Source organism: Stegodyphus dumicola, chromosome 2, assembly GCF_044657685.1.
Source record: "Stegodyphus dumicola isolate Sdum_Otavi_A_Nest chromosome 2, ASM4465768v1".
Classification (NCBI taxonomy): Eukaryota; Metazoa; Arthropoda; class Arachnida; order Araneae; family Eresidae; genus Stegodyphus; species Stegodyphus dumicola.
The window spans coordinates 229,379,162-229,404,509 of NC_140769.1; the positions used below are offsets into that span (position 1 = coordinate 229,379,162).

General features: G+C 34.4%; 1 protein-coding gene across 6 annotated transcripts in view; it reads right to left on the reverse strand.

Moving 5' to 3' along the window:
* The window catches only part of LOC118184426 (uncharacterized), a 235,469-nt gene that overhangs the window by 11,197 nt on the left and 198,924 nt on the right, over window positions 1-25,348 (reverse strand). For all 6 annotated transcript variants that reach the window (XM_085811864.1, XM_085811865.1, XM_085811867.1 and 3 more), the window contains 8 exons: window positions 18,979-19,038; window positions 13,144-13,360; window positions 11,418-11,596; window positions 5,418-5,611; window positions 3,211-3,367; window positions 3,013-3,048; window positions 591-755; window positions 78-281 (listed from right to left, as the gene is read on the reverse strand). In XM_085811864.1, coding sequence (XP_085667990.1) covers window positions 78-281; window positions 591-755; window positions 3,013-3,048; window positions 3,211-3,367; window positions 5,418-5,611; window positions 11,418-11,596; window positions 13,144-13,360; window positions 18,979-19,038 — 1,212 coding nt within the window. The remainder of the gene's footprint in view (window positions 1-77; window positions 282-590; window positions 756-3,012; window positions 3,049-3,210; window positions 3,368-5,417; window positions 5,612-11,417; window positions 11,597-13,143; window positions 13,361-18,978; window positions 19,039-25,348) is intronic.

A 25,348-nucleotide genomic window follows, 5' to 3' on the forward strand; every position in this document is an offset into this window, starting at 1 on the left:
AGTTACTTCAACTTAGTTTTTGATCTACCCTCGTATTTAGAATCAATTCTTAGTTTTTAATTTCATGTTGTTCTTACCTTCATATCGAAAGGTGGTGTAGATGATGGCCAAGTGAGACTTGTTCGTAAAATAACCTATCAGACGTATGTAGAAGCCACTAGTGGCGGGCACGATGAATTCTTGCCCTCGTGGCATCTTATGGTGCTGGTAGGTTGTCACCGACTCTAGAAGTGGGGCATCGGAATGCTGACCTTGTCGGATGCTCAAGATCGATTTCGGTCCTAAAAGTGAAAGAATATTTAAGCTTTGCGAAAACTTCATTTCTTTTACAGTTTTTCATGACTTAAAAATATTCGATCGTTTTGATAAAACACAACACATATGCAGAGTTCAATAAAATATTGTGCTTATTGTACAATCGTATGCTTTATATGAAAAAAGGAATCAAGAATTATTACATACTTTTCAAATAAAATTAAACTTCAGGGTTCTTTAAAGCAGTAACAGTTCAGTGTATAGAAAAGAAACGGAGTGAAATATTGCGGAAAACTGGAAGGAGGGAGAGAAAATTTCTCAGGTATCTGCCTTACCCATTTCTTCGAACTGAGCCACACGGATGGAGACCTGTGTATCTGGAATGTGTGAATTTCTGGGTCGTATCAGCCAGATGCAGTCGAAGGCCCGCAAAGTATTGCTAGGCACCATGTTCATCATGGTGATGGCACCTCCGGAATCCTCCACGAAGCCACCGCAATCTAAAATGCACGCAGAACTTTAGTTATAAGTAACCTGAAAATAGTATCTAACATTAAAAAATAGCTACTATAAAACGCTTTTAAAGCAAATGAAACCTGTATCATTGTATATTGCTTCTGAATGTTTATCCATCTTATTTTGCTTTTCACGCAATGGCATTGAATATCATTGTTGCATACTATTTAATATCAACTATGTGCCACATCGTATGCTTCCAACACTTTGCTGTTACCTATACATCCTGATGTATCATTACCCTTTGGCACTAATCATGTCCTGTCAGGATATTTTCTCTCTGTCTGGATATTAAACTGAAAAACGCATTACGTGGTTTGGCTATTAGCTCACCAGTGCTAAAGATGTTAAAAAGGGCTTTTATCAATACTGAAGTAATGCATGTTTGCTAAATAACCAGAAACATTGAAATTAGCCAAAATCGCAACCTAGATTGGAGCAGAACTAGAATACAAATGTATCGATTTTAAGCAGCTCCTCTAAAAGTCTGATAATGTGGGAGGAGCAACAACATAAATCAATGGGCAGAGCAAAGAGAAAAAAAAAAAACAAAAAAAAAAACAGAGCGCCGACAAGAAAAATAGTAATCTCAAGTGAAAGAGCTACGATATTAGAATAGCTAAGATATTAGAACTGCGAAAAACTGGATTGAAATTAATATTATCAGCTCAGAGAAAGCAAATTTCGCGAATTTCAAAAGCTTCAATCAGTTCGCCAAGTGAAGCATTGTGGATAATGTTGGTTACTTAACCACAAAGCCAAATTTGTGGTTAATTAACCAACTGGTGATTATCTGTCAAATACCTGTTTATTTCTCTTTTCCGAACTTTAGATGCAGGTTTCGTAAATACAAGAAATTTAATGCTCTTTTTAGTTTGGTGGATTTATGTCAAACCATATTGACAAGAAATTCTTCAAGAATCAAAACTACAGATGTGATGTTTAAAAACCAAACAACGAATTTTACTAATGTGTGAAAAGCGCGAAAGTGTCATCAACATATCGAATCCAGAAGGCAAAGGGTAGTTTTTAACAGAAATTCCATGAAAATATAAACAGATATCGTACTGAGGTGATTACCGTAGCTTTATTCTGACAACAGAAACTGTTTTGGAAAAGAACTGAGTCTCGTTACTACCGCAATTTTGAATAGCTTCTGCTGTTGTTACTGTTGTTCCTTATGCATGAAGCTTTAGCACAGGAAATGACACCAAATCCATTAATTCATTCATCTTCAAGATCCGTACATCTACAAGAAGTCCAAAACATAAACACTAGCGAAGATATTTCCGAGAAGGAAATATGCCAGGATGGATGGCACAGGGCTTCCGAAGGTATTCCACGCAGAAATTTGCCAGAAAGGCCAATCAGGTCTTCCCAATGAGATTCGTATTCATGATTATCCGGCTAGTTTACGATGATTATATTCCATTGCGCTAGTTGTCCAATAAATGATCTATTGCAAAGCTAGTTCTTCAGCTTTAGTCGATTTTGGAAGCCCGTGTATAACTGCTGCTTTGCTTTTACGACATTTTTTCCTTCTCCTCTTCTTTCTTTTATAGATCTTCGTGTAATTTTACTGTTAGTTTAGAAAATATGTTTAAATTTTATTGTAGCAATAGTTAGTTAAATCAGTAATAGACTAGATAATCAGAATGTTATTGAAATCTAGAATTGAAGACGCAGTCTGAAACTCCGTTCGGCTGCCGTTAAAAGTTTTCTAAGCAATGATTCTAGCGATAAAATTAGCTAAAATGATATTAACATGCAGCAAACGTTTATGGAATTGAATACGATGATTTCTCATCTCTCCCACTGATTTTCCTTTAGTGCCGGGCCTGTATTTCATTTGTAAACGCCAAAAAATTCGGTTATAATGATGTATTTATAGATTATTATAGATCCTGAAAAAAGTATTCAAAATAGTTTAAAGATATTCCAGAAGTGAAAAACAGGAACTAACGTCGAATCTTTAATCCAAAAAATATTCGAGAGGAAAAAGCTCCTTATTACATCCTGGATGAAATGCTGGACTATGCTTCAAATCTGATCATGCAAAAAAAGTAGTGTTTAAAAGGGAAGAAAAATATATATATAAGTTAAAAATTTTTAAATAAGAAGGTAAAATGTATTCTAGTGTGCACCGCACTAGTTTTGAGGGCAGTGGGGTGTAACACTTAAGTGATCAATATCAATGTTCCCAATTGACGGAACTATTCGGTTGAAAAGATTCGTACTTACCAGTTGAAGGACGGTTCACCCAGTATTTTTCTGGATCTGAAAAGAAAGGAAGAAAAACGTAATTCAATAAATAAGAGGGAAAAAATTAGCTTGCTGTCAAATTGCATACTTAATAGCTGGTAAGTTGTAACGCATTATTCTACATCCAAAATAATCAAGAGCATTATAATCGGAGAAAAAAGATATAAATTTACTTACAGCTGACAAAAGTGTACTTGGCCTGGAAGCCCGTGCTCGGGTATTCGTCATTGGCCTGAAACTTGACCGTCAGCGTGGGACCAGAAGAGATGATGGCTGGAGGCCTGAACGTGTTACCATTATAGACGTCGATACGAGTGCCGTTACTGTCGAAAATCTAGAGGTAAAGAGGTACATGTATTAAGTGAATGGACATACTTCACTCTTTCTAATTTTCTCAAAAAACTACTATAGCGGACAATAAAAAATAATCTGAAAGGTTTCAAATTTTGAATTACGTCTAAAGGGGAGGTTTTTTAACATTTTGTGTGTTACATTTATTTATTAAATATCATGTTCTTTGCACTTAGACCATAAAATTAAGTTCAATAGCAATGTCGCAAAATAATTTTAAAATGAACCTATCTTTAAAATTTTCGATACACAGTTCCCCGCGATTGAGATAAAAAGGTTCCCCCCCCCCTCGTAGAGTGTTGCCATTGCTCGCTTTTAAATCGTTGAGTTTGTCACTTAAAAATTCGTTAAAGTTTTACAAAATATGAAATCGATAATAAAACAAATTCCAAATTTCAAATTTGGTCTTCCACATGCCCATATTCGTAGGAGGATTATGTCATTCAAAATTCGATGGCTCTATGTACCGCTGTTTTATCACAACGAGAGAAATATACACACATTTATGCAGATTTTTCATTATTTAATTTCTTCAAATATAATGCAGGACTTTAACATTTGGTGACAACAGTTTGAAAAGTGATTCGCCGTTTATAGTGATTCAATGTAAAATCGAAAAACGAAAACAATAGTCCTTCAGAAGTAAAGCCCCTTTGGACTAATAATAACTTTTTTTCAAAGATTATATAGATTATATTTAATTTGTTTTAACAAATATAAACCGATTAATCTAAACCTAGACATAACGACCCTAAAAAGTAAGTACTACAGCTTGAATGTCCAAAGAGACTTTGATTGTTTATATGGGAAAAACTTTACCACAAAACTAAGAAAAGATAGAAATTTATCTTGAATAAAATATAAAAACATACAGCAAAGTTGTATTTAGAACCTTCGCAATATTGCTTTGAACATAGCAATCTTGGGTCTGCCATGAAGACATTTCTTTCCTAAGGTAGATTTTTTCATTTATGCTTTGCTGTATTCAGTTAAAGAAAAAAATCTGCCGACCAGTGAACAGAATGGCATAAGTTTCTAAACGATGGCCAATTCGCCCTTGATTCTTTTCCCTCATATGCCAAGAGTCCTCTCTATCAAAGCATCCTAGCCTCTTGGATGTTTTGCGCAGTTATTTCTATGGCTCAGTATTATGCCATAGATGGTCTGAGTATTATGACATTTACATACTCTAACCATCACATGCTACCTATAACACAGCGGGGACTCGATTTTGTAGGTCCTCATATTTCACATTTGATAGTAATGATAAAGTAGGAATTGCTTTTGAATTTTAAAAAAAAAAAAACGATTGTAGTTAAGGTTTTAGCGAAGAAAGTCCTTAAGGTCCCAAGCTTTGACTAAGTTTCGAAGAAAATGGAGAATAATGTTAACCATATAGTGGCACACTGCCACGTTATGGTTCTGATTTAGGCCCTCAGTGTTTGCGAAACTTAATGAGCTAGCAGTTCTATCATTGCAGCTGTTTAAGAGAAAACATTTTCAGAAATGCAATTAACCAAACACGTCTTTTAAAGACGAAATAAAACATTTTGTGGAATACTCGGAGATATGCACAGTAACACAGGATGATTACTTCAAATAATGATGCGATATCAAAATCAAACTATGCTATTTTTCAGTCCTCCCATTCGTCCGGTTGTGTTTGAATTCCCAAGTAAATACGCGCCGTTTTCTCTCAGAAATTCTACCACAAAGGCATCTGTCTCAAACGGCAGATAACCCTAGTGTATTTTATCTTAATCAAATATTTGCTGTGATGGCAGCTCATTTAGATATCATCGATGTCGATGACGTTTATTTGATTCAAAAATCAGCCTTTGGTTTCGCGCGAAATAAACATTCAAGGTTTTCTGCTAAAGCTATCAGAACTTTACCAGTAACTTTTAAGTCCTTTGCTGTAGTTATTATGCGTTCCCATCAGATGTAGAATTAGTTACATTTTACTGTGTCAAGTAACTCTAAATTTCACAGCATTTTCAGAACAGTAAACTAGAAAAAAGTGTCGGACTTACCTCCACATAGGACCAGAGAGAGAGCTGGAAGTCTGTAAAGATCAGCTGCACGAATCCCGACAAATCTACATTCTGAAGAATGAATTCTGCACTGTAGTCGCTGGGGTAGCCACCCGGAAAGTTGGGGGATTTGATGAAACCCGTGCTGTTGCCTTTATAGTAATCATGGCCTCCCTTGTAGATGTATATATTTTCTGCAAAACAGTAAATGAAAGGCATTTAAAATAACTTCCAGTTTGATCTTTCCGATTCTGTTACCACTTCAAAGAATTGGATAAATATCTAGTTCACAGTAAGTCACATAGCGTCGCAGTGTTTACCGGTACCAAAGATTGTAAGAAATGCAAACAAAATAGATATTTAACAAAATGGAAACAGAGGATCTCTAGTCATTAAGGATAAAATTTTCTAATTGATAGGAATTGACTTTGACAATGTAGACAGGCGCTATAAAAACAAAAACACCGTTGAAAATTAACAATTAAGGGCAACATATGGATCCTTTCCTCCAGATTTGTTGAATGGTTTGAATTTATTTTCCAATTGGCTTTCGAATATAGCAATATGACAGAAAAGTCCATTTCTTTACTTCAAACAAAAAAAATGCACTCGACAGATTGATCTTTTAAAATACTTTCTTTCAAACATAATATAAAAGAAGTAAAGCATAATGTTTACAGCTCAAAGTAATATACATAATGTGGCGCTCTCCGAAGATAACTGCTCAATCGTTCTTTTCATAGCAGTCCGCCAACGGCGGTTCAATCCAAAATCAAACTTTTAAAGGTGGGAGGAGAAAAGTTAATAGTTTTTGTGTTTTGATTTGTTACAGCGATCAATATTTGGTAAGGCTGATAAATTTTTAAAATATAATAATCATTTAATTTTGTTTCGGTATTAAGTTAATAGAACGTATATTTATTTTTAATAATTCAAGGCTATTAGAGTTTAAAAAATTTTGACGTTATTTAATTAACAATTAAATAAATGTTGGTGTTCACACTAATGAGACGCATGAGACTGTTGTTTCTTACATAGCTGTTCTATGTTTAGTTGCATGCAGGTAAGAAGCACTATAGTCATACTATTTTAAATAACTTTTATTGCTAAGCTAGAGTGGGAAGTCCGTAGATAGGATATTCGGGAATAATGTCTTTAAATGTCAGGTTTGGGAAAAAAAAAGATTGCCATGTGTAATTCCCAAACTTTGAGATTTTCAGCTATCGTGTGGTATATGCAGTTCATTTGAATTTTATTTTTGTATTAATTTTTAATTTATTTTATCTTAATTTATTTATTTTGGAAATCTAGGAGGATTACAAGGACCACTTGTGTTTGCCTGACTGGAGATTAAGAAACGCTATTGATAGATAAAAGCTTAATACCTGTTCCTGAAATTTCTACTCGCATCAGTGATAAGTCCTAGAAATATTATCGAATGGAGCCGAATAAAAGGCTCTCTCATGTAAGAGAACTAACTTGATAAATTGAAACTTTGATAAATAAATTTCTTTGACATGATTCTTTAATGTTACAGAAAGGCATTTTAATTGCGAGAGATAGAGGAATTGAAAACAAACGACTCTCTATTTTAGTACGTAATATATGTCATTATAAACTGTTTTTTAATTTCAATAGTGTATTTATAAAAATTATCGTTTGGTTATAAATTAAATACATTTTAAATAATACTGTGGATGCTCGTTCTAACGATGGCTAAAACGATATGATATTATGAGAAACGATATAAAGAAGAATGTTACAAGGATTGGTCTCTATAGCGAAAATATAAAGTACTTTCATCCATTGTGGCATTTTTGCATCTGTCATTGTAAAGGTTATAAACCAGCAGTCGTTATAACGAGTGCCGATTGCATAAAATTGTTAAGAAGTGAGTTTACTGCTTTTAAATCTCTCATATTGCGATTCCAGAATGATTAAGTTTGAAAGATAAAATTAAAGATTTTAAGCTCTGTCAAATGGTTAACACTTTGAATATTGCATATCTGCAAGGTCGCTTCGCACATGTGTTTGGAGCAACGGCAGAACTTTTCAAAAATGCATTATCCGTATTGTAATATATCGAACTTAATGATAAAACAAATTTGGATCTGAAAACATTTTGCAACTTCAGAAACCTTGTTTTATATTCCGGCCGATATCTTAATTTCAAAATAACTAGTTCCACTCATGTTATCAGTAGGTTGGAAGTTCATCATCTTGATTCTGCTCCTAATCACAACTTCTTTATCATTTTTCGTTATTGTCAACGTCATAAGCAATTGTAAATAAATTATACTTCTTGTAAATAAATAAGCGTCTTTTACTCTTGTAATAAAAGTCATTACTTAAAAGGTTACGTCTTTCAGTATAACGCCTCTCCTAGCCTTCCAAAGAATCCTCAATTCAATTCATTTTAATTATATTACGCTTAGAACGTAATTGTAATTGTCACCGTGGCGACGCTTTGTGAAGAAGATATTAACGCACTCTTACTTTGAAGGCGCAATGAATGCTTTGCAGAATTAATTCATCAGGAAAGACGATCAAATTTGCATCCGAACGTGGCTTTGATTAAGCGTGATATATTCGCAGTTTTTAGTTCTCAGAGGACGCATACTCATTAAAACTATAAATCAAATGACATTCTTTTCTTTCTTGATGCTATTTCTCCGAGATGACCCTTAAATCTTTCTGCGCGACAGTTTTGCTTGTAAGCAGTAGACACAGCTTGCGATTCTGGCACTAGACTGAAAACTATTTTCTGATGAGCTGTAAAGAGTAATCGCATACCCTAGTTCAGTGCGTGTTCTTGGAGAGTAAGTGGTCAGCACGTTTAACTAATAATTGGAAGATCCATGCCTGGAGTCCTGGAGAGCTTATAATTGAATTTTCATGTTTCATGCTCCAAAAGCCTCATTGTTCTACAAATTTACTGCTAAGTGAGGACGAATTCGTATTGGATTGAATAGATTATAGATTGGCTTGATAAAATTTATTTATGGTTTTCCTCCGGCCGCCGAGAAATCTAATACCTTCTCAAAATTAGTGTTAGGAATATGAGGGCCAGATATGGTTACAGTTACATATAGAGATCAATAGCAGTTATTTAATTAAAATGCCAATTATATAGTTACACAGGGACTGAACCAAACTGTCACCAAAAGTCGCCAAGTGTGGCTACCTTTGGCGATTTTTCGCCAAATATAGCAATAAAAATTAATAAGCAAAGCTATCGCCAGTTTGACGATAACTTGCCAATTTAGCGAGATAGCCATTTAATTTAATGTTAAGTAAACGTGCCCCTGTATTCTTATTTTTCCGGCAGAGCTTCGTCTCTTTCAAGCATTTCATGTTACATCATACAAAAAATACTACAATTTCACATATAATTTCACTAAAATTATTACATATACACAAAATTCGTAACAGTATTTTAATTTACATCAGTTAGACAGATTATTTAAAAATATTAAATTGAAATCTTTTCATTATTGGCCAAATGAATAAGACTTGTGAACTCTGGTAGTTTCGCCAGGGTTCATATACTGGCAAATGGCTTTCCAGGAAAGTATCCTTTCCCTTAAACACAAGTAGAGTTACACAAACTCGAGTTGCTTTATCTTTTTGAATAAACCAGCAGACAAAATTAAAGTTGGTGGCAGTCAAGGACTAAATACAAATGGGTTCTTAAAATATAATCAAACCAAAAGACAAGGTAGTCACCAAGACAGCTGATCACAGGCAGGATTGATTCTCTAAGCACTGGTCACCGTGACGTACGGGTTAAGAGTCACTGGCATGAAGTAAAATAATGTTTTGTGCTACACCTATCAAATATCATGAATGACAAATGCACGGTAGCATAGTATAATGGTTCAAATATGCTAGAAAAACTGCACTAAAGACATTTCTAATGTCAACAGAGATCTACTAATCATTATCAATCCGCCTTGTAATGTTATCTTTCGTTAGGGCTTAAATTCAGCGGAATCACAGGTCCGATATGCATGCAGCTTATCAGAGAAATTGTAATTCAGGCTGGAGTCCCAAAAGGATAGAGGATAACTTTCTTTTTAACTCAATTAAAAACGCATATACAAGGCATATCTAGAAAAATATGTTTAGCTGAACGCAATCTTTTTATTTTTAAAGGAAAACCTATCAAAGTACATCCCATTATTACACATAAGCATGCATAATAATAGCCCATGGAATTTAAGAGAGGGACAGGGACTTAAGAGAGGACATTGACTTAAGAGAGGGACAGATACGCACTTCGTCACCAACCCATCTAAAATTCAGTTTTGACTGCTGGATTTTTTTTCTTTTGTTGTTGTTTTTGTTTTGTTGTTGCTGTTAACAAAAAATTTTCCTTCAGTTCCATAACCTTTGTCTTTTATAACACCTATTGCCTAAACTACACATTATCTGTTACAAAACCTTTGGTACGAGGTTTTGGATCATTCAGCTTGCAATCCCGTCTTTGCCCCATGTTATTATTATCTTCCTATAAAATTGAAGAATTTTTGCGGTGAATAAAAAATATGGGAGGAGGGCTAATTCCAATTATTCCCAAATCTCCCGATGATTATCCTTTATGCTACAGAAATCTTCTGTCACTCTTAAACCGAGTATACATGCTTTGAAGCAATTAGTCCTTATACCATTCCACTTTAGAACTTTGTTTCTATGAAATTCAGTTAATCGCTTGTACTGAATTTCAAAATGCTAATGCAACTGAATGTTAGGATTAAGATAAAGATTTCACGTTTAATGAGAGACAAATACCTAAAATTCAGTGAGAGTCGTGAAAGGATAAGAGCACTGTAGTTGATAGGGTTGATTACTTTGAAGGTAATGTAATAAATACTGACCAGTAAACTGAAACCAAGCTTTATAGAATTATTCCCGATACTTTTTGATCACGTTAATTTATATAATTGTCGAATCGGTCGCGGCTAAATGTTTATTGTCTGCAACTCGCACTTTGTATTAAACTCGTTTACCAGAGGTGAATAACTGATAGTTCAGCAAACTGGTAGTCGATTTGCGTTCGAAGGAGCTGGCTGCGTGAATATTTGCGTAGTTTTTTCTGCGTGTAATATGGATGTAAACCAGTTTTTCTCAGAGAATACTTCCAAGAAAACAACCCTTCCTTTAGGCAGGTTCGTATATTTTGTCATAATTTCGCTGAACTCCAAAATACTGGTTCATCTCCGTTTTCAAGAAAAGCGTTCTTACATTCGAAATTCAGTATTTGGACATAAGAAGGCAAAATATACTGCATTAAAATATTTTAAACGTACATTTATAGCATAATGCTCATTTATCCGAATCCAATTGGAACAAACAGAAACTATTGCGTTAGAACAGCTAAATAAACAATGATCATAACTGTAACTGTTAATTTGAATGAACTGTCAGAAAATGGGAAAGTTAGCTCAGAAAGAAACTTAAAGAATCGCAAACTTTAAATAAGATCATTTAAAAATGAATTTTCTATGCATGCTACTTTTCTACTGCTGTATTATAAATATCTAGATTTCTTATATTTATACTGCTGTATTTTAAGCATTTAGATTTGCTACTTTTATACTTCTGTATTGTAAATATCTAGGTTTGGTTTTATTTGAATATGGAAAACCGTGCGAAGGCTATCTGCCTAGGGAAAGGGATGCCTTCGTGGAGGGCTGACTCATATCCAAGGGTAAATACCTAGAGCAGCTTTAATGTTTACAAAAAATTTTCTATGTAAAATTCTTTCACGGTTACATATCTACTAACGCTTCTAAGAAAGCTAAAAGCATGTCAAAAGACTTCATTAATATGCATTTCTTTTCTTCATAAATAAAGTAGATTCAACTGATTTTTTTCTTCTGAAGAAAATGGGTTCAGTTACGGAAAGGTAGATAAAATTTTCAAATCCCTGGAATTATTTTTGTGGGATGCTTAAGATGTAGTATTCACTGCAAGGAGTGAAATAGCAAACGTACTTACTTTTCGCTGCGAAATGGAGGCTGAAGGCTTCCTTGTAGGAACCGCTGTAGAGAAAGTCCACAGACACGAGTTTTGTCTTGGATTCGTAAACGAGATCCAAAGAACCATTCTCCTTCAAACCACAAAATTCGCGGCCTGACTTGCTGTACGCAGATTCCTTGATCCACAGGAAATCACATCTGGAGAGAATGGAAAAAGCAAAAGATAAATATAAATTTTATAATTTCTCTGTTTCGTGGCAATGAATTTGTCTTCTATTTCAGTAACTTAAGTCTCATGAAAGCTGTTCCCTAACGGAGATTGCGAAAACTTAAAAATATATCAAAGAATATCCGGGACATGTATATCTGTTATATCCCTTTAACCCTCTGAACTGATTGAGTTCCTTCTCTGAACTGAGCCCCTGGATTGAAAAGGACATTGCTGAGAATTTTTCGGAAACTTACCTTGTCTCATACTTGTTGCATATCATCATGGCATGTAAGTTATAACTTATTTTGTTCTGAGCATAGGCTTTCTGCAATTCCATTTTAATATTGCACTATAAGCGTTTCTGATCTCATTGGTAACGTTCTTTGTGTGTTATGGGGTGTCCGTGGCTTGTTAGTAAAAATTCTTACTATCGTAATTGTTTTATACCATCAGACCGTGGTTAGGTCTGAGATGCTTGGATATTACGAGTTGTTAAAAAACTTTCTTGCATTTTCAACGCCGATTCCAAAGGCACCTGGTTATAACCACTTCGACTAGCTGGAAGTTACACAGCTTGCAGTAGCTTATTCATCATCTGGTTGTTGCGCAGTTTTTATAAAGATCATCAAGATTTTGCACATCGTTGCACAATATGTGGTTGGAGATGGACGAAGGTAACTTCCAACACATGACGTGATGCATATAATTGTTTGGAAGAAGTTTCGAGAAATTCTCGGCAGCTTCGGTACAGTTCCTGATCTACACCAAAATCATACCGTTCTCTACAAATCACATTACAAAAGAAAATAATGAAAGCAGCCTTATATCTAAGAGGCATACCAACACGATTAATAGAAAGCATTGGAAAATTAATATTTGAGAATTATTACCAGATATAGAAATAGACCCCATTTGGTAATGAAAGAAAATAAAGAACGGAATGTAAATAAAGGAGGGGAAAAACTAGTTTATTTTGTATTTTAATCCATTATTTCCCAACAGCATTAAGGTCTTGCCAGGAAAGAACTATTTGTACAACCTTACCGGTGCCATACACTTCTACGTTGCAGTGATGATGATGAAAAAGATGCCCATCTCAGAAAGTTCTTTGCTCATTATAAAATGTTCTGGCAAATGTAAACTTCATTTCTCACTTCGCTAGTATTAAAAGTGTATGAGAAAATATGCAAAAAACTTGTCTTATTGTACAAGTGCTTAGTGCTATGAATGCCTATGTAGAATGATTGTATGAGGTAGGCATTTCAAAATAAAACGATTTTGTTCGCCTAACTTTCTTTTTTCTTCTATTATCAAATGAGTACTATTTAGTTATGCGTAGTAATAAATGAGAGGACAAAGAGTTTTAATTTTTAAAAGCAGTTGCGGCCCATTACAAAAAAATAGAAGCCGTTTATAGATAGTCAACTCTATCTTGCAGTTTCCAATATTGCATAGCATTATGGTTAATTCAATTACTGCGTTGATGTCTGTGTTTATAATTAAAATTTAGGCATAAATCCTATAAGTGAAGTACCTGCAGGTGTTATCGTTGGAACAAGTGGGTATATCCAGCCTCTGCAAAGAGATTTCCAGATGGCAAGACGGGCAAGTGATAAGTTCGACACTACATCGCTGGGGAATTTGTGGTTGGTTCGGATCTTTGCCAAGACTGGTAGTGTTTTCCACACTTATGATACCGGATTCGCCCACATCGATGTAGTACTTTCGACCGTTCATCCATTTGCACAAATCTGAAAAGAAGGCGTTAAAATGAAATATCATTATCTGTTCCAAACACTGATACATAAATAATAAAATGGTAAACAGTTCGTATTTTACTGATTGTCTTGAAGAATTATGTTTTTGTAGTTTCATGCTATTTTTAGTTTCTAGAAAACAAGAGACTGAAATCTGAATGAGATAGCATGCACTTTCCAAACAAGCATGAATTAACATATATAGGTGAAACTTACTGTAATACACTGTTACTGTAATATTAATTTTCTTGAAACTATTCACTTTTGGAGGCGAGGGAGCATTAATTCGAAGAAAATCAAACCCTATCTTTGCCGCGAAAACCATCCAAAAGCCAGCTGAGCATGCTGACTTCTCCACCACAAAAAGACGCGACAGAAATAGATGTAATTTACTATAATTTCAGGGTTACATTTTACACGCTTATATTCTGATTTCCTTTTTAAGAAAATCTGAACCTTTCAATTATTATAATTGTTAACTGTACACTGTTATTTTTAATCTACCTTCGCAAAATCTTCATTTTAGTAAACAAATTAATATCTGTTATTAACTTTGGCGTTTCCCCTATGACGGCAAATTCCTGTCTCACTTCGGTTTTGCAAATCATACCACTTTAAGTCTTCAAGAAGTGAAACAAATGTTCCTGCAGTTTGTCAGAAACATTTCCCTTTTCTTAAAACTTGAAAATTGTAATATTGGTTATGTCCCTGTCAAAAAAGGGATAAACACGTCCCCGGAAAATCCCTCCCGCTCGGCTTTATCTCCGAATCCTTGTCCGAAGCCGAGACGAGAAAACTCCTTCTAATACCCCAGCTCTAAAACTGTGTAGTCTTGCACTCCTCGCAACTGAACTCGACGTATTCGAGCTAAGGATTTTGTTGATCTTTTCGGGGGTAAAAAGAAAATGTTAAAAGGAACGACGTCTGCTTTCGAACGTGCCGTCTTTTTCGCGGAATCCCCGTTGGCTAGAAGGCTTTTCCCTACTTTTTATAGGGAATGATGTCTTGGAAAATGAAGTGTCATCTTCACTTTGACTATAAAAATAAGGATCTTATCAAAAAACTGAAATGCGAAAGTACAAGCGTTCGAGTGCCTGTTAATTAGAATTCAAATCCTTAGATTTGCCATTTTAGATAGTAAACGCAGGTTTGACGTCAATTGCTTTTGCAGTTTTAGATGACATCTGAGGTTTTGAAAACTACGGATAATATTTTCTAAACTTTTGAAAGCTGTATTTATGGAGGAGGTATCTTTGGAGCGGACATGGCGCCCAAATCTGAGACCGGAAAAGAGTCAGCTTTCACCCTACTCCCTTTCTTATATCGGCTCTCGTCCGCTCCCTCGTTACAATCGGATGCGTCGACTCTCGTCAATATTTTCAATGTTTTTAAAATTTAAAGCGATAACATTTTTTTTTTTTTTTTTGTTGTTGTTGTGCTGCTGGATATTCAGAAAGAACTAATGCATCAAAAACTAAAGAATTAGACTCTCCTAAGTATATTGTTTTTATATATAGTCATTTATATTTTCTTTCCTTTCACACTATTTCTGCTTTCTGCTTTAAAATGGCATAGGTATCGTCGTTTTTGTACTGAAAATATAATGATGAATATAGAGAATGTGATGTTATTTAAATATTGCTTGTGAAATTTTTAATGAATAATATATGTAAAATAATATTTTTAGCATGGTGGAATTATGGTAATTGAATATGAATATTTCGAGGAATATTTTTTAAATGTAACTTTGTGTGATTTTTTATTTACGCAATTTTAAATTACTAAACAATAAGTTTTGCGTAAAATTAATTAAATTAAAAATTTTTATAGAAAAACAAGTTCAAATAATGTTTATAGATATTAATCACTATTTGATGATCATCATAAAATATTAATGATATATCTTTTGAGGCTAAAAATTACTCTTTTAATTCTTGGATTATTATTTTTTAAGCTAGAATGAATTTTGAAAGTTTTATTTTTTAATAATTTATTTAAATAATTTTCAAAAATATATATAAAGGCTATGAAGTATTTCTCCCACCTTCTTGGCGTGCCTTTGTGGTATGGTGGTCTGCACACTGGGCTGGTATTCCAGAGGTCCGCGGTTTGATTCCCGGTGAAGGCTTTGTTAACTTTTCATCTTTCCTGCTTCCAAAAATACCTAACGTCTCTACGGTGGCTCCCGAACTAAAAGGGTAGTGGATGAAGATTTCTCTCCACCCAGGATTTGGCGATTGGGTCCCCTAAAAACCCCAGTCGCCCTTTAAAAGGGGGAGTATATAAGGTATATCTCCCACTTTCTTGGCGTGGCTTCGTGGTGTGGTGGTCTGCACACTGCGCCGGTATTCCAGAGGTCCGCGGTTCGATTCCCGGCGAAGGCTTTGTTAATTTTTCATCTTTCCTGCTTCCAAAAATACCTAATGTCTTTACAAGGCTTATTATCATTTTTACATTTCTGTTGAAGAATATTAAAAAAATAATTAAAATATTCTTATTTACTATAGGACTGCTTTGATTTTGTTAGAATTTTAAATGATACTTTTACCGAAATTCAAGTCGTTTAATTTTTGTTTTATTCAATTTATTTAATACCAAATTGAATTTGAAGAGCTATTGTTTAAATTTGTTTTAAGAGCAATGTGCATAAATGCTATAAGTAATACGAAATCTGTGAATACAGTTATCATTTTAATTAATTTCATAAATTATAATACCAAAATATATTATTATAATTTATGAAATTATTAAATTGAAAAGTTTTCTGTTTCAAAATATTTAATATTTTCTTAGAACTAAAGTATGCCTTTTTATGTAAACCACGAAGAAGATAACGTATTTGCATTTTATGACTTCCATAGTGATCTATCTTCCCCTTAAAATTCTAGGATATGACTTGTAAAAAATTCTGCAAATCTATTTCGTATTTTTTGCTTAATATATTTTAGTTTCATCAAATTTTTGATAATAAGGATGAGGTATTATGAAGTAAGTATTTATATACAGGAAGAATACGAGATTGTGTGACGTAACATTAAGTGCAAAAAATAATTTTGGAGATTTTTATTATTTTATCCAGAAGTCGATTTATTATTTGCTTCAATTTTTATTTCTGGTTATTTACTAGCAGAAGATTTACCAAAAAATCCATATTATGTTTACCATCATTTTTATTATTAAAGTATTAGTTAATAATGTTATTTCACTCACAGTTTAAATTTCACGGCTCTCACTTAAATTAGCCATCCGTATATAAGTAGCATGACTAAACTATTTGTTTCGAAATTACCTCCCCACGTCAGTCATTGCTATTTAAATGCATTTATTAATTTTTCATTTTATGCTTGTTATAAACTGATAAAGCTTTAAAATTTAGTTGCAATGAGTTAAAAATAAATTTGTCAATAGCAATGCAGAAAATTTTTAGATTAATTATAAAATAGTATTCTTACTAGCATGCTTAAAACGGTAAAAAACATATACTTACATGCAATTAGCTATCTGACTGGGCTGATGAAAATAAGCAAAACAGAAAAGCTTATCGGTGAAATAGCTCTGGTCGGTCGTAAAGCTAGGGTTTCAGATAACAGCTCCATTAATTCTACCTCCAGGATTATATTACCCTACATTTATCTACATGTTACCACTGTACTGTGCGACATCAGTGATTGCTGGCCTATGAGAGATTGTGGCCAAGTAAAAAAGACCGCTAAACTAGTAGTTCGACAGAGATTCAAATCCCGTGAAGAACTGAGACTGCAAATGGGCGTTTTCTTGGTTTCTACGCGCGTAACGCGAATACGAGTTTCCTTTAGGAAGCTTTGCATGAAAACATCCCTCTTTGGGAGCAGGTAGTATCCACGTGCATTACTGTATTCGATTAAATGGGCAGGCAATCACCTCATAAGTCACCTCATAAGTGACTATGTGACAGTTACTCTTAAGTCTTGCTAACAGTAAGATATCATTAAGTTCTATCTTTGCCTTTTTTGGTTCGTGTCAGAGTAGAAACGCATGCAGATGCGGTTTAAGTTTAAAGCAGGAGTTTAACCTTAATAAGGTTATTGGAGCTTTCATCACGTCGCCGTTGTGTCTTACTGAGCATTATTTCCTCCTTGGTTGAAGTACGGCTAAAGTTAGTTGATCACTATGCCGTATAAGTGTTTTACGAGTTTAGACATCGACTCACAGATTACCATTAATGATCAGTAACTTTCATGGTCATGCCGAAAGACATCTAAGTTACAGTTTGATGATAGAGCTGGCAAAGTCATACTCCCCCATTGGTGATAAGTTCAGGGACCAACGACAAACACCCAAAGGCATGTTCGCGAGTCAGTAAACGGCAGAAATAACAATTACCATTACAATACCTTGGTATTTAACCTCACTTGGACGAAACTCAAGTTTGCAAAACTTATAAGCTGGATAAATCATATGCCGATAAGAAATAGGGCATCGCGAAGCTTAGAGCTTAATGCGTTAGGAAAATTAAATAATTGTCATAAAGGAACCGTCTTAGATGTCGGATATCATATATTGCGGACGTTATTTGACTTAATGTCAGATTTGAATAAAGTTTTCACATTTTATGATGTCTTTTTGATTACTGACAATTTTTATGTAGGTCCAATGAGTGTACGGTGAAGTGCAAGTGCTATAGCCATGTGACCTTGTTGTCAGTAGCACCATTTATGTTCTGTAATTAGAATAAATTGTTGTTGGAGAACTTGTAAGGATCTTAAGTTTTACTAACGTTTATTTTATTTTAAATCTTTACCATCACTTCTTATTTTCTACTTCCGGCCAGAATTATAAGCGTTAAGGTTTTTAGGCAAAGTTTGTCTGGCGAACGCCAAGTATTTAAGTTGTGGCTTTTTGCCAAGTGAGAGAGAGGAAGCAGTGAGTCGAAGCAGGCCGCTTACCTTAGAAGTTACGCAGTTGCTTGTTGCCTTCCAGGCCAGAGGTTTTAATCCTCTTGATAAATTGTAAACGTATTGTAGTGTTAACAGTTCTCTGTTCTACATACGGCTTCCTGTTATTATAAGGCCAATCTTCCACGTTTATTATTTTAAAGTTAAATTAGAGTTTAGTTCTATTTTTATATTTTTACGTTAGACCCCAAGTAGCGGGTCGGTGTATTCCGAAGTACGGAAATTTTTGTAAAATAGAGAAAAATAAAGGGTTTTGTATACCCTTCTTGTGTATCCTGTCTACTTCCCACAATTAGTGAACATAGCTTTAGTAAGCTCTCTGTTCCGAGTCAGGTCCTTGCATGTTCCCGAAGAAGGTAAGAAGGAACATTGACCCTGATAAACTTGTTTGGGTTTTTTAATGGCTGTGCTTGCCGGTAAATGGCATCAGTGAAGACTGATGTCCATTGTTATTCTGCTAGTGCTGAGGCTCGATATCGAGTCCTCAGTAGCCATGGCACGACGTCTCGAAGGAACTTCCAACTCAAGTATTCAAGAAATCATGGACTTTTATAAGAGCTTTTACAAAACAAGTGTTAACAGAGATATCTGCAACTGAAAGCGCTGTTCGTTTTGTAATGCGCGCGTATTCATCTTAAGATGTTTAAATGAAGGTATGAGAGACTACAAATCACTTACCGCCATCTGGTAAGCATGAGCCGAATGCCACTGCGAGAAAGAGACAGCATAGTCTTAAACCTGCAGATGAAAAACAAAGCCATTAAGATAAAATATTATGCACAAACATGTATTTATCCTTATTCATAACACAATCACAACTTTCTGTGAGTTTAAATACTGTATGTATGTTGAAGATTAATTTTTTGTATGTACATACTCAGAAAGTTATAGGCAACAACGAATACGCTTTGCTCTTTCTACGAACTGTTATTTTAGCACATTTTCATAAAAAATACAATTGATGCGGAAATTGCTCTTTCTGTTTATTTGATGATGTGTTGTTAATTTAAACACAAAATTTCCTTCAATTTTACATTGCTTTTTGGTATAAAAATATATATATTCACAAATCATGTATAGTTCATAGTAATATACAGAGTTATTAAAAATTATCTGGCAAAAATGTAAAGAACAGGTGCAACGTATCGAAACAAGAAGCAGATTCTTTAATGCCCTGATGACGTGTGCCCTGATGCCCTGTGCCCTGATGACGCCCTGTGCCCTGATTCCTTAATGCCCTGATGCCCTGTGCCCTGATGACGCATTAACCTGGTACAGGGTGCTGCTGAGTGGTTGATGTAACCATCTGTCCACTTGGCCACGCAAGGTCATACGACAACATCAGGGCACGCCAGTTCATACCAAAAATAAGGACATCCATGAAGCCAGCCACACCCCCATAAAAATACCGCAAAAACACACACAATCTAAAAACCTAAAGAAACCGACCGGAAAAATAACAGAAAACATACAAAAAAAAAAAAAAAAAAAAAAAAAGTAAAACATATAACCAATGGGATAAACCCAATTGTAGCTCAGACGTCACAAAACGAAAGAGAAACATAAGGGAAAAAATCATAAAAACAGCCGTTTATAAGGTATTTCTTCCGCCTTCTTAGTGAGCCTTCGTGGTGTAGTGGTTCGATTCCCGGCGAAGGCGTTGCTAATTTTTCATCTTGGCTGCTTACAAAAAAACCTAATGTCTCTACAAGTTTATAATAATTAAAAGGAAAGGTCAAACACAATGCGCAAACACCAACAAAACACCACATAAAGCCGAAATACAGGAACCCCAAGTTTTCGCGATTATTAGTTAAAAAATTCCTCAGTTCTCTTGCAAAGGGCATTTTTGGCCCATCACCCACAAAATCTTTTAATAAAATTACGGTTTTTACTTGTGTGATGGGTCAGGGGAGCTGCGGAACCGTGTGACTGTCAATCCTTAGGTCACTAGTGACTAATGACCTTGAGAGTCCTCTTTAGCTTAATTTTATCTAAATAAATTCTCGTAGATTTAATTTTTGATACGTTTAATTTACAACAATTCTACTGATAATTTTCATGAACATTTGCTTATTCATGAACTTATTTTAATTAATGAAAATCGTTTCTAAAGCTATATGTTATCTATCACTTAATTTTAATATTTCTTGGGATCTGAAAGCTTCTGTTAGATATAAAACTACAGACGAGTAACAAGTAAAGCTGCGGCTATGATAATCAGCCTCAGTTGCATAATTGAAAGTCGTTCTAAATTAAGTTTTAAAATTCGTTGCTAGACGGTGTGCAATACTCTGTAGACAGGCACGTCATAAATGGTGTTAAAATATATATTATTAAATATTATAAAGGTGTGAATAATTATAAAATTATCAATTAATTAAAAAACACATGAATTAGGTATGTTATAAATTACATCCATAAGAGATACTATAATTTTTTTAATTGTAAATTATTGAACTATACATAAATTGTTTTTAAATCTTTAAAAGTTTTGCTAAGCAATTTATAGTTTTAATTTGAACCACAAATTAAAGATCTGAAGCCATTCGAAATGAAAATATATTTGAGAACTAAATCAGGTATCGTTAATGATAAATGTCCTGGTAATGTGACAAACTGGACATGAAAAAGAAGCAGAGTAAATTATACATCTATCATCCAAAATAATTCGAAGATAAAAATGGTTTGTGTTTCGACGAATTTTCGTTTTCGTAAGTCATACGCCGTATACACGGAAGTCACCCGTAATTAAAATCTCTTAATTTAATGCCAGTGCCTTCAAGTCGCTTTTTATTCCATTGGGTCAACGTTGAAATTTTTATATTAATTTTTTAGTGATGGTGCCATTTGCTGAAACCCTTCTTAACTACATAGTCGTTATATAGCGAAGTGATTCTGACAGGAAAATACCTGTTACGTAAAAATCTTGAAAGCATTATTGTAGAGATGAATCAGTCAGCTACTTCTACTATACAGAAAGTAGCATGCAAAGTTAATAAAGTAGTACTGATGCAGTTATGATTTTCCTAGTCGACAACGTCCCTCAACTGTTTAAATTTAAATAGTTAAGATTAATTTTTGAGTGAATTAAATGAGGGAAAAATTAGTCTCAATTATAGAAAAAATTCCAATTATTCGCTAATATACTAAAAAACAATATACTACTAGAATTTCAATTCTTTTTTTTCATTTAAAAATGGAAAAAAAGTTGCAGTGCAAAAATTTTGAGGAAAAAAGCTGCAGTTTAAAAATTTAAGTTAAAAATATAGTATTTTAAAGAAAAGTTTACCGCCCAAACTAGTTTAAGAATTAAAAATTCCAGTGGCAGAAAACAGAAATGGCTGGGTAGAACAATCTGGAAGGCGAAGTTATTTTTTGTAATATCACGTCATAAATTATTGCCATGTAGAGACTTTTGCACTTATTTTAGTTTTAAAAAATTAATTATTCTAGTCTGTGCAACTTTTTTCCAATGGATCGCTGGTGCACATGGCTAGTAAGAAATACTTCCAGCACGTAGTAAAGAGGTCACAATTTTTAATTTGTCGAGACAGAAAATTCGCGCAATTACATTAACAGTTCTCTCTTTGAGGTATCAAAGTTGATACTTTTACTAATAGTTTAAATTTAAAATTTCGCAAGCATTTATTTCGAAGAAAACAAACTTTGCAATGCACACTACTTTTTTTTTTCTTCCCCTAAACTCCTGATGTCATATGGTATCAGTCTGCAAAATAATCCCTTGCATTATACAAAATAATTAATCGAAGGAGCGCTCTCTAAATACCAAATCAGGCGATGCAGATAACGACAAAGGGCCTTCGATGGCCGGACTCGCCCCTCGGGATCCATTTAAACCAGCAGGAACCCTTTCGGAAAAAGGTCAAGAACGCGTCCGGGCTGATTGTCCTCGTTTACGTTCGTTCGTCGACCACACCCACTGTGCGGAGACGCCCAGCAATCGTTTGGCTTTTCTTGCTCGTGCCCCGCTGTCAGAAGCACGCGACTTGGAAAAGAACTTTATGGTCCCATCATCGTCTGGTCAAGATTGGAGTTATTAGGGGATGAAAGTGATTGAAGAAGCTATCTTAAGATTCTTCCCATTTATCAGATTATAAGCTATTTTTTACTTTTTAATGGAAGGTACATTTTTCATTCTGTAAAAGAAAGCATACTGTGCCTAACTGGAAGAGAAACAAGCCAATGCAAAACTTAAAATTGGTGGGGAGGACAAACTTATACTGGCATAAATTTTGAATGGAACTCTATCGATTTCCAGGGTGATCAAATATAGGTCTCTCTTTTGAAAAAGCAAACAATTTTTGCAAAGATGGGAAAAGCAACAACCATGTGACTATGGAAATCAGAGAGCGAAAACCAGTATAACGTCATCTATCGAGGAAAACAACGAACAAACGCGAAAAGCTAAGATATTAGAATTTTTTTAATTAATTGATACTAAATCCAATCCAATTCTTCCCAAAACTTCTAGTATTATAATATCTTAAATTTATCTTATTTCATTACTGCTTTAATCGGTAGATGTCGCTATATTCACTTTCCTTTACTCCACCCATTAATTTTTATATAAATATGATTGCTGTTTCATCTACTTTTGCAAAACGTTTTTGCTATTGAAGAACTTACGTCCAGTCATCTTCAAAATCCATAGAATTTTATTCAAAATCTTCTTCAAATAAAGTTTTCACGATTGCTAGCTAGCTTTTAACCTTTGCCGATATGTATAAAATGACTATTTTTTCAACAAAAAAAGGGGGGTCTAATAAAAGGTAGAAAGATACAGCTTCTCAAGTATCTATTTGAAATGAATGGTAACGTTAAATGACGTTTTCCAAGGGATTGCCACAGGGAGGATGATGTAACGGTATATGTACCTCAAATACCTAAAGTCACGGTTTGGATAGCTTTTTCTGTCCAAATGTTCCCAATTCCGTATTGTATCAAAGGTACTTCGCCTCTAATTCGATATAAAGCCGTTCTTGGGAAGAAGATTTTCTAGAAGGTTAAAAAAAATACGTATAGGAGCTTATTGGTTCCAACAGCACTTGCGGTCTGTTCGATCTATTTCGATATTCGGGATAAAAATCACAGCCTTTGGCTATACAAGAGGACAGTGCATGTGCAGCATGCACTGGCTGGCCTTTTTGTATGGATTTGAATCCGATTGATTGTCTTCTTGGGCCTGGATTTATCTATTTTAAAGCCCCAAAAGCACCTGAAATCCTCTAAAAATATTATTGGGATTTATATCAGTTGTCTGATAATAACATTAGAATGAGTCCTGGAATTTTATCGCAGCGAGAGGCACAGGAAGCAGCTTTCGTTGGCATGAGTCTTAGGCGCCTTATAGATAAGAGTACGAGTTTGTCCACAACCGTCCTGGTTTTGTAGAAGAATCCCCCAACGGGCATTTCCAATGGTCTCCCCTCTTCCTCTTTTACAAACTAACTCCAGAGGACTTTCGGATCATTGTGCATGTTAGGTGCTCTTCAAACATTTCGCTCTTCAGAGTGTATAAAATCTGAATGTGATCTCGAAGTTTAAAATGAACTATATTGGTTAATTTTTTTTTCAACGGCAGTCAAATGCTTTGTTTTTTTATAATGAATATAAAATTTTGCTAAATATAAATCTCGTAATCAAAGTACCACTTATATGTTAAATTTTGTAATTTTCAGAAAATTGATTTTTTCTTTATTTAAACATGCCCAGACATGAATATTTGCTTCATCTGAAGCACTTTTGTAATTGGAAGTCTAAGTATGTGAAATGCAAACGGTCGCGAAGTTACAGGCCGGCTAAGGACTTTGTGGACGTGGTGCACATACACAAAGTTTTTGAAATGGATTTCGCACTTAGTATTAGATTATTTTGTGCCTATTTTGGTTTTAGTAACTCTTCGATTCTTATATTTTTCTGTTATGTGCCACAACCAGGTAAACTAAGAGAAATGACTTCTTTAGAAGCAGAAATGAATCTGGCGAGCTATTTTTGCGGATAGCAAATGCTGAACATGCTAGCATTTAAAATCATGTCTTGCCATTATGATTTGTGAACTATCCGTCCAGATTAGTATTAAGAATGCATTTTTCAAAGAGAGTATTATTTCAAGATAAGTCCACATATTTAGTCTTGGGACCAATTTTCGAGTAAATGCGTAAGGAAGCTCTGAAGTGTTAAATATAAACGTCGCTGCTGCTGTGTGGTGTCAGATAAGGAAAAGCTTTATCAGGTTCCTAGAAGCGTAGTGAAATGGGTAGTCAAATGTACTGAACTCAGCGCATGCCATTTTCAACACAGGCTGCAAGCAAAAGATGCCTCTTAAATATGCTACTTGCTGTTTCTATGCTAGATCCACTTTTAAATTTAACATCCGTTAAATTATGAAATATTTCTGCCGGTAAACATGATCGCAAGTTTCGAAATTCGAACTACGGTTTCTAGTGGAACTGTAACGCTTTCGAACTAACGGAAAGATGAAAATCAAAAATCGAATCAGTATTAAATTGAGAATTATTTTCGCACGTATTAGTCTAATCGGCAACCTTGAAAATATTTTTATTTGAAGTTTTTATTTGTGTTCATATGGAAGTATGCTGTTCTTTCAAATCGCAGCACGGTTAACTAATGTGCTATCAGCTCTGTAAATTGTTAAATACCATTTACAGCAACAGTGCGACATAGTTTTTAACTATCTACTGTTTTTGTTCTTTAGAACTTTACAGCACCGCATGCGTTTTTTATGGTAATTTTCCAGCTTATTAAAAACATGGTAGAAACCGTTACACTATTGGGTCCAGAAAACAATGGAAAATCAACAGTGCTCTCGCTCTAGTTCGAACTAATGATTTTCCAATTTGCTAGTTAGACGTGCAAATTACTTGAAGCATAAGAGCCCGCATAGGAAACTGCAATAACTCCTTACATTCTATTCCATTTAAAGAGCGACAGAAGGCACGAAATCATCTCTACCAGATGGTGACAAAATACTGTCCACTATATTTTTATTTCAGTGCAACTGTAA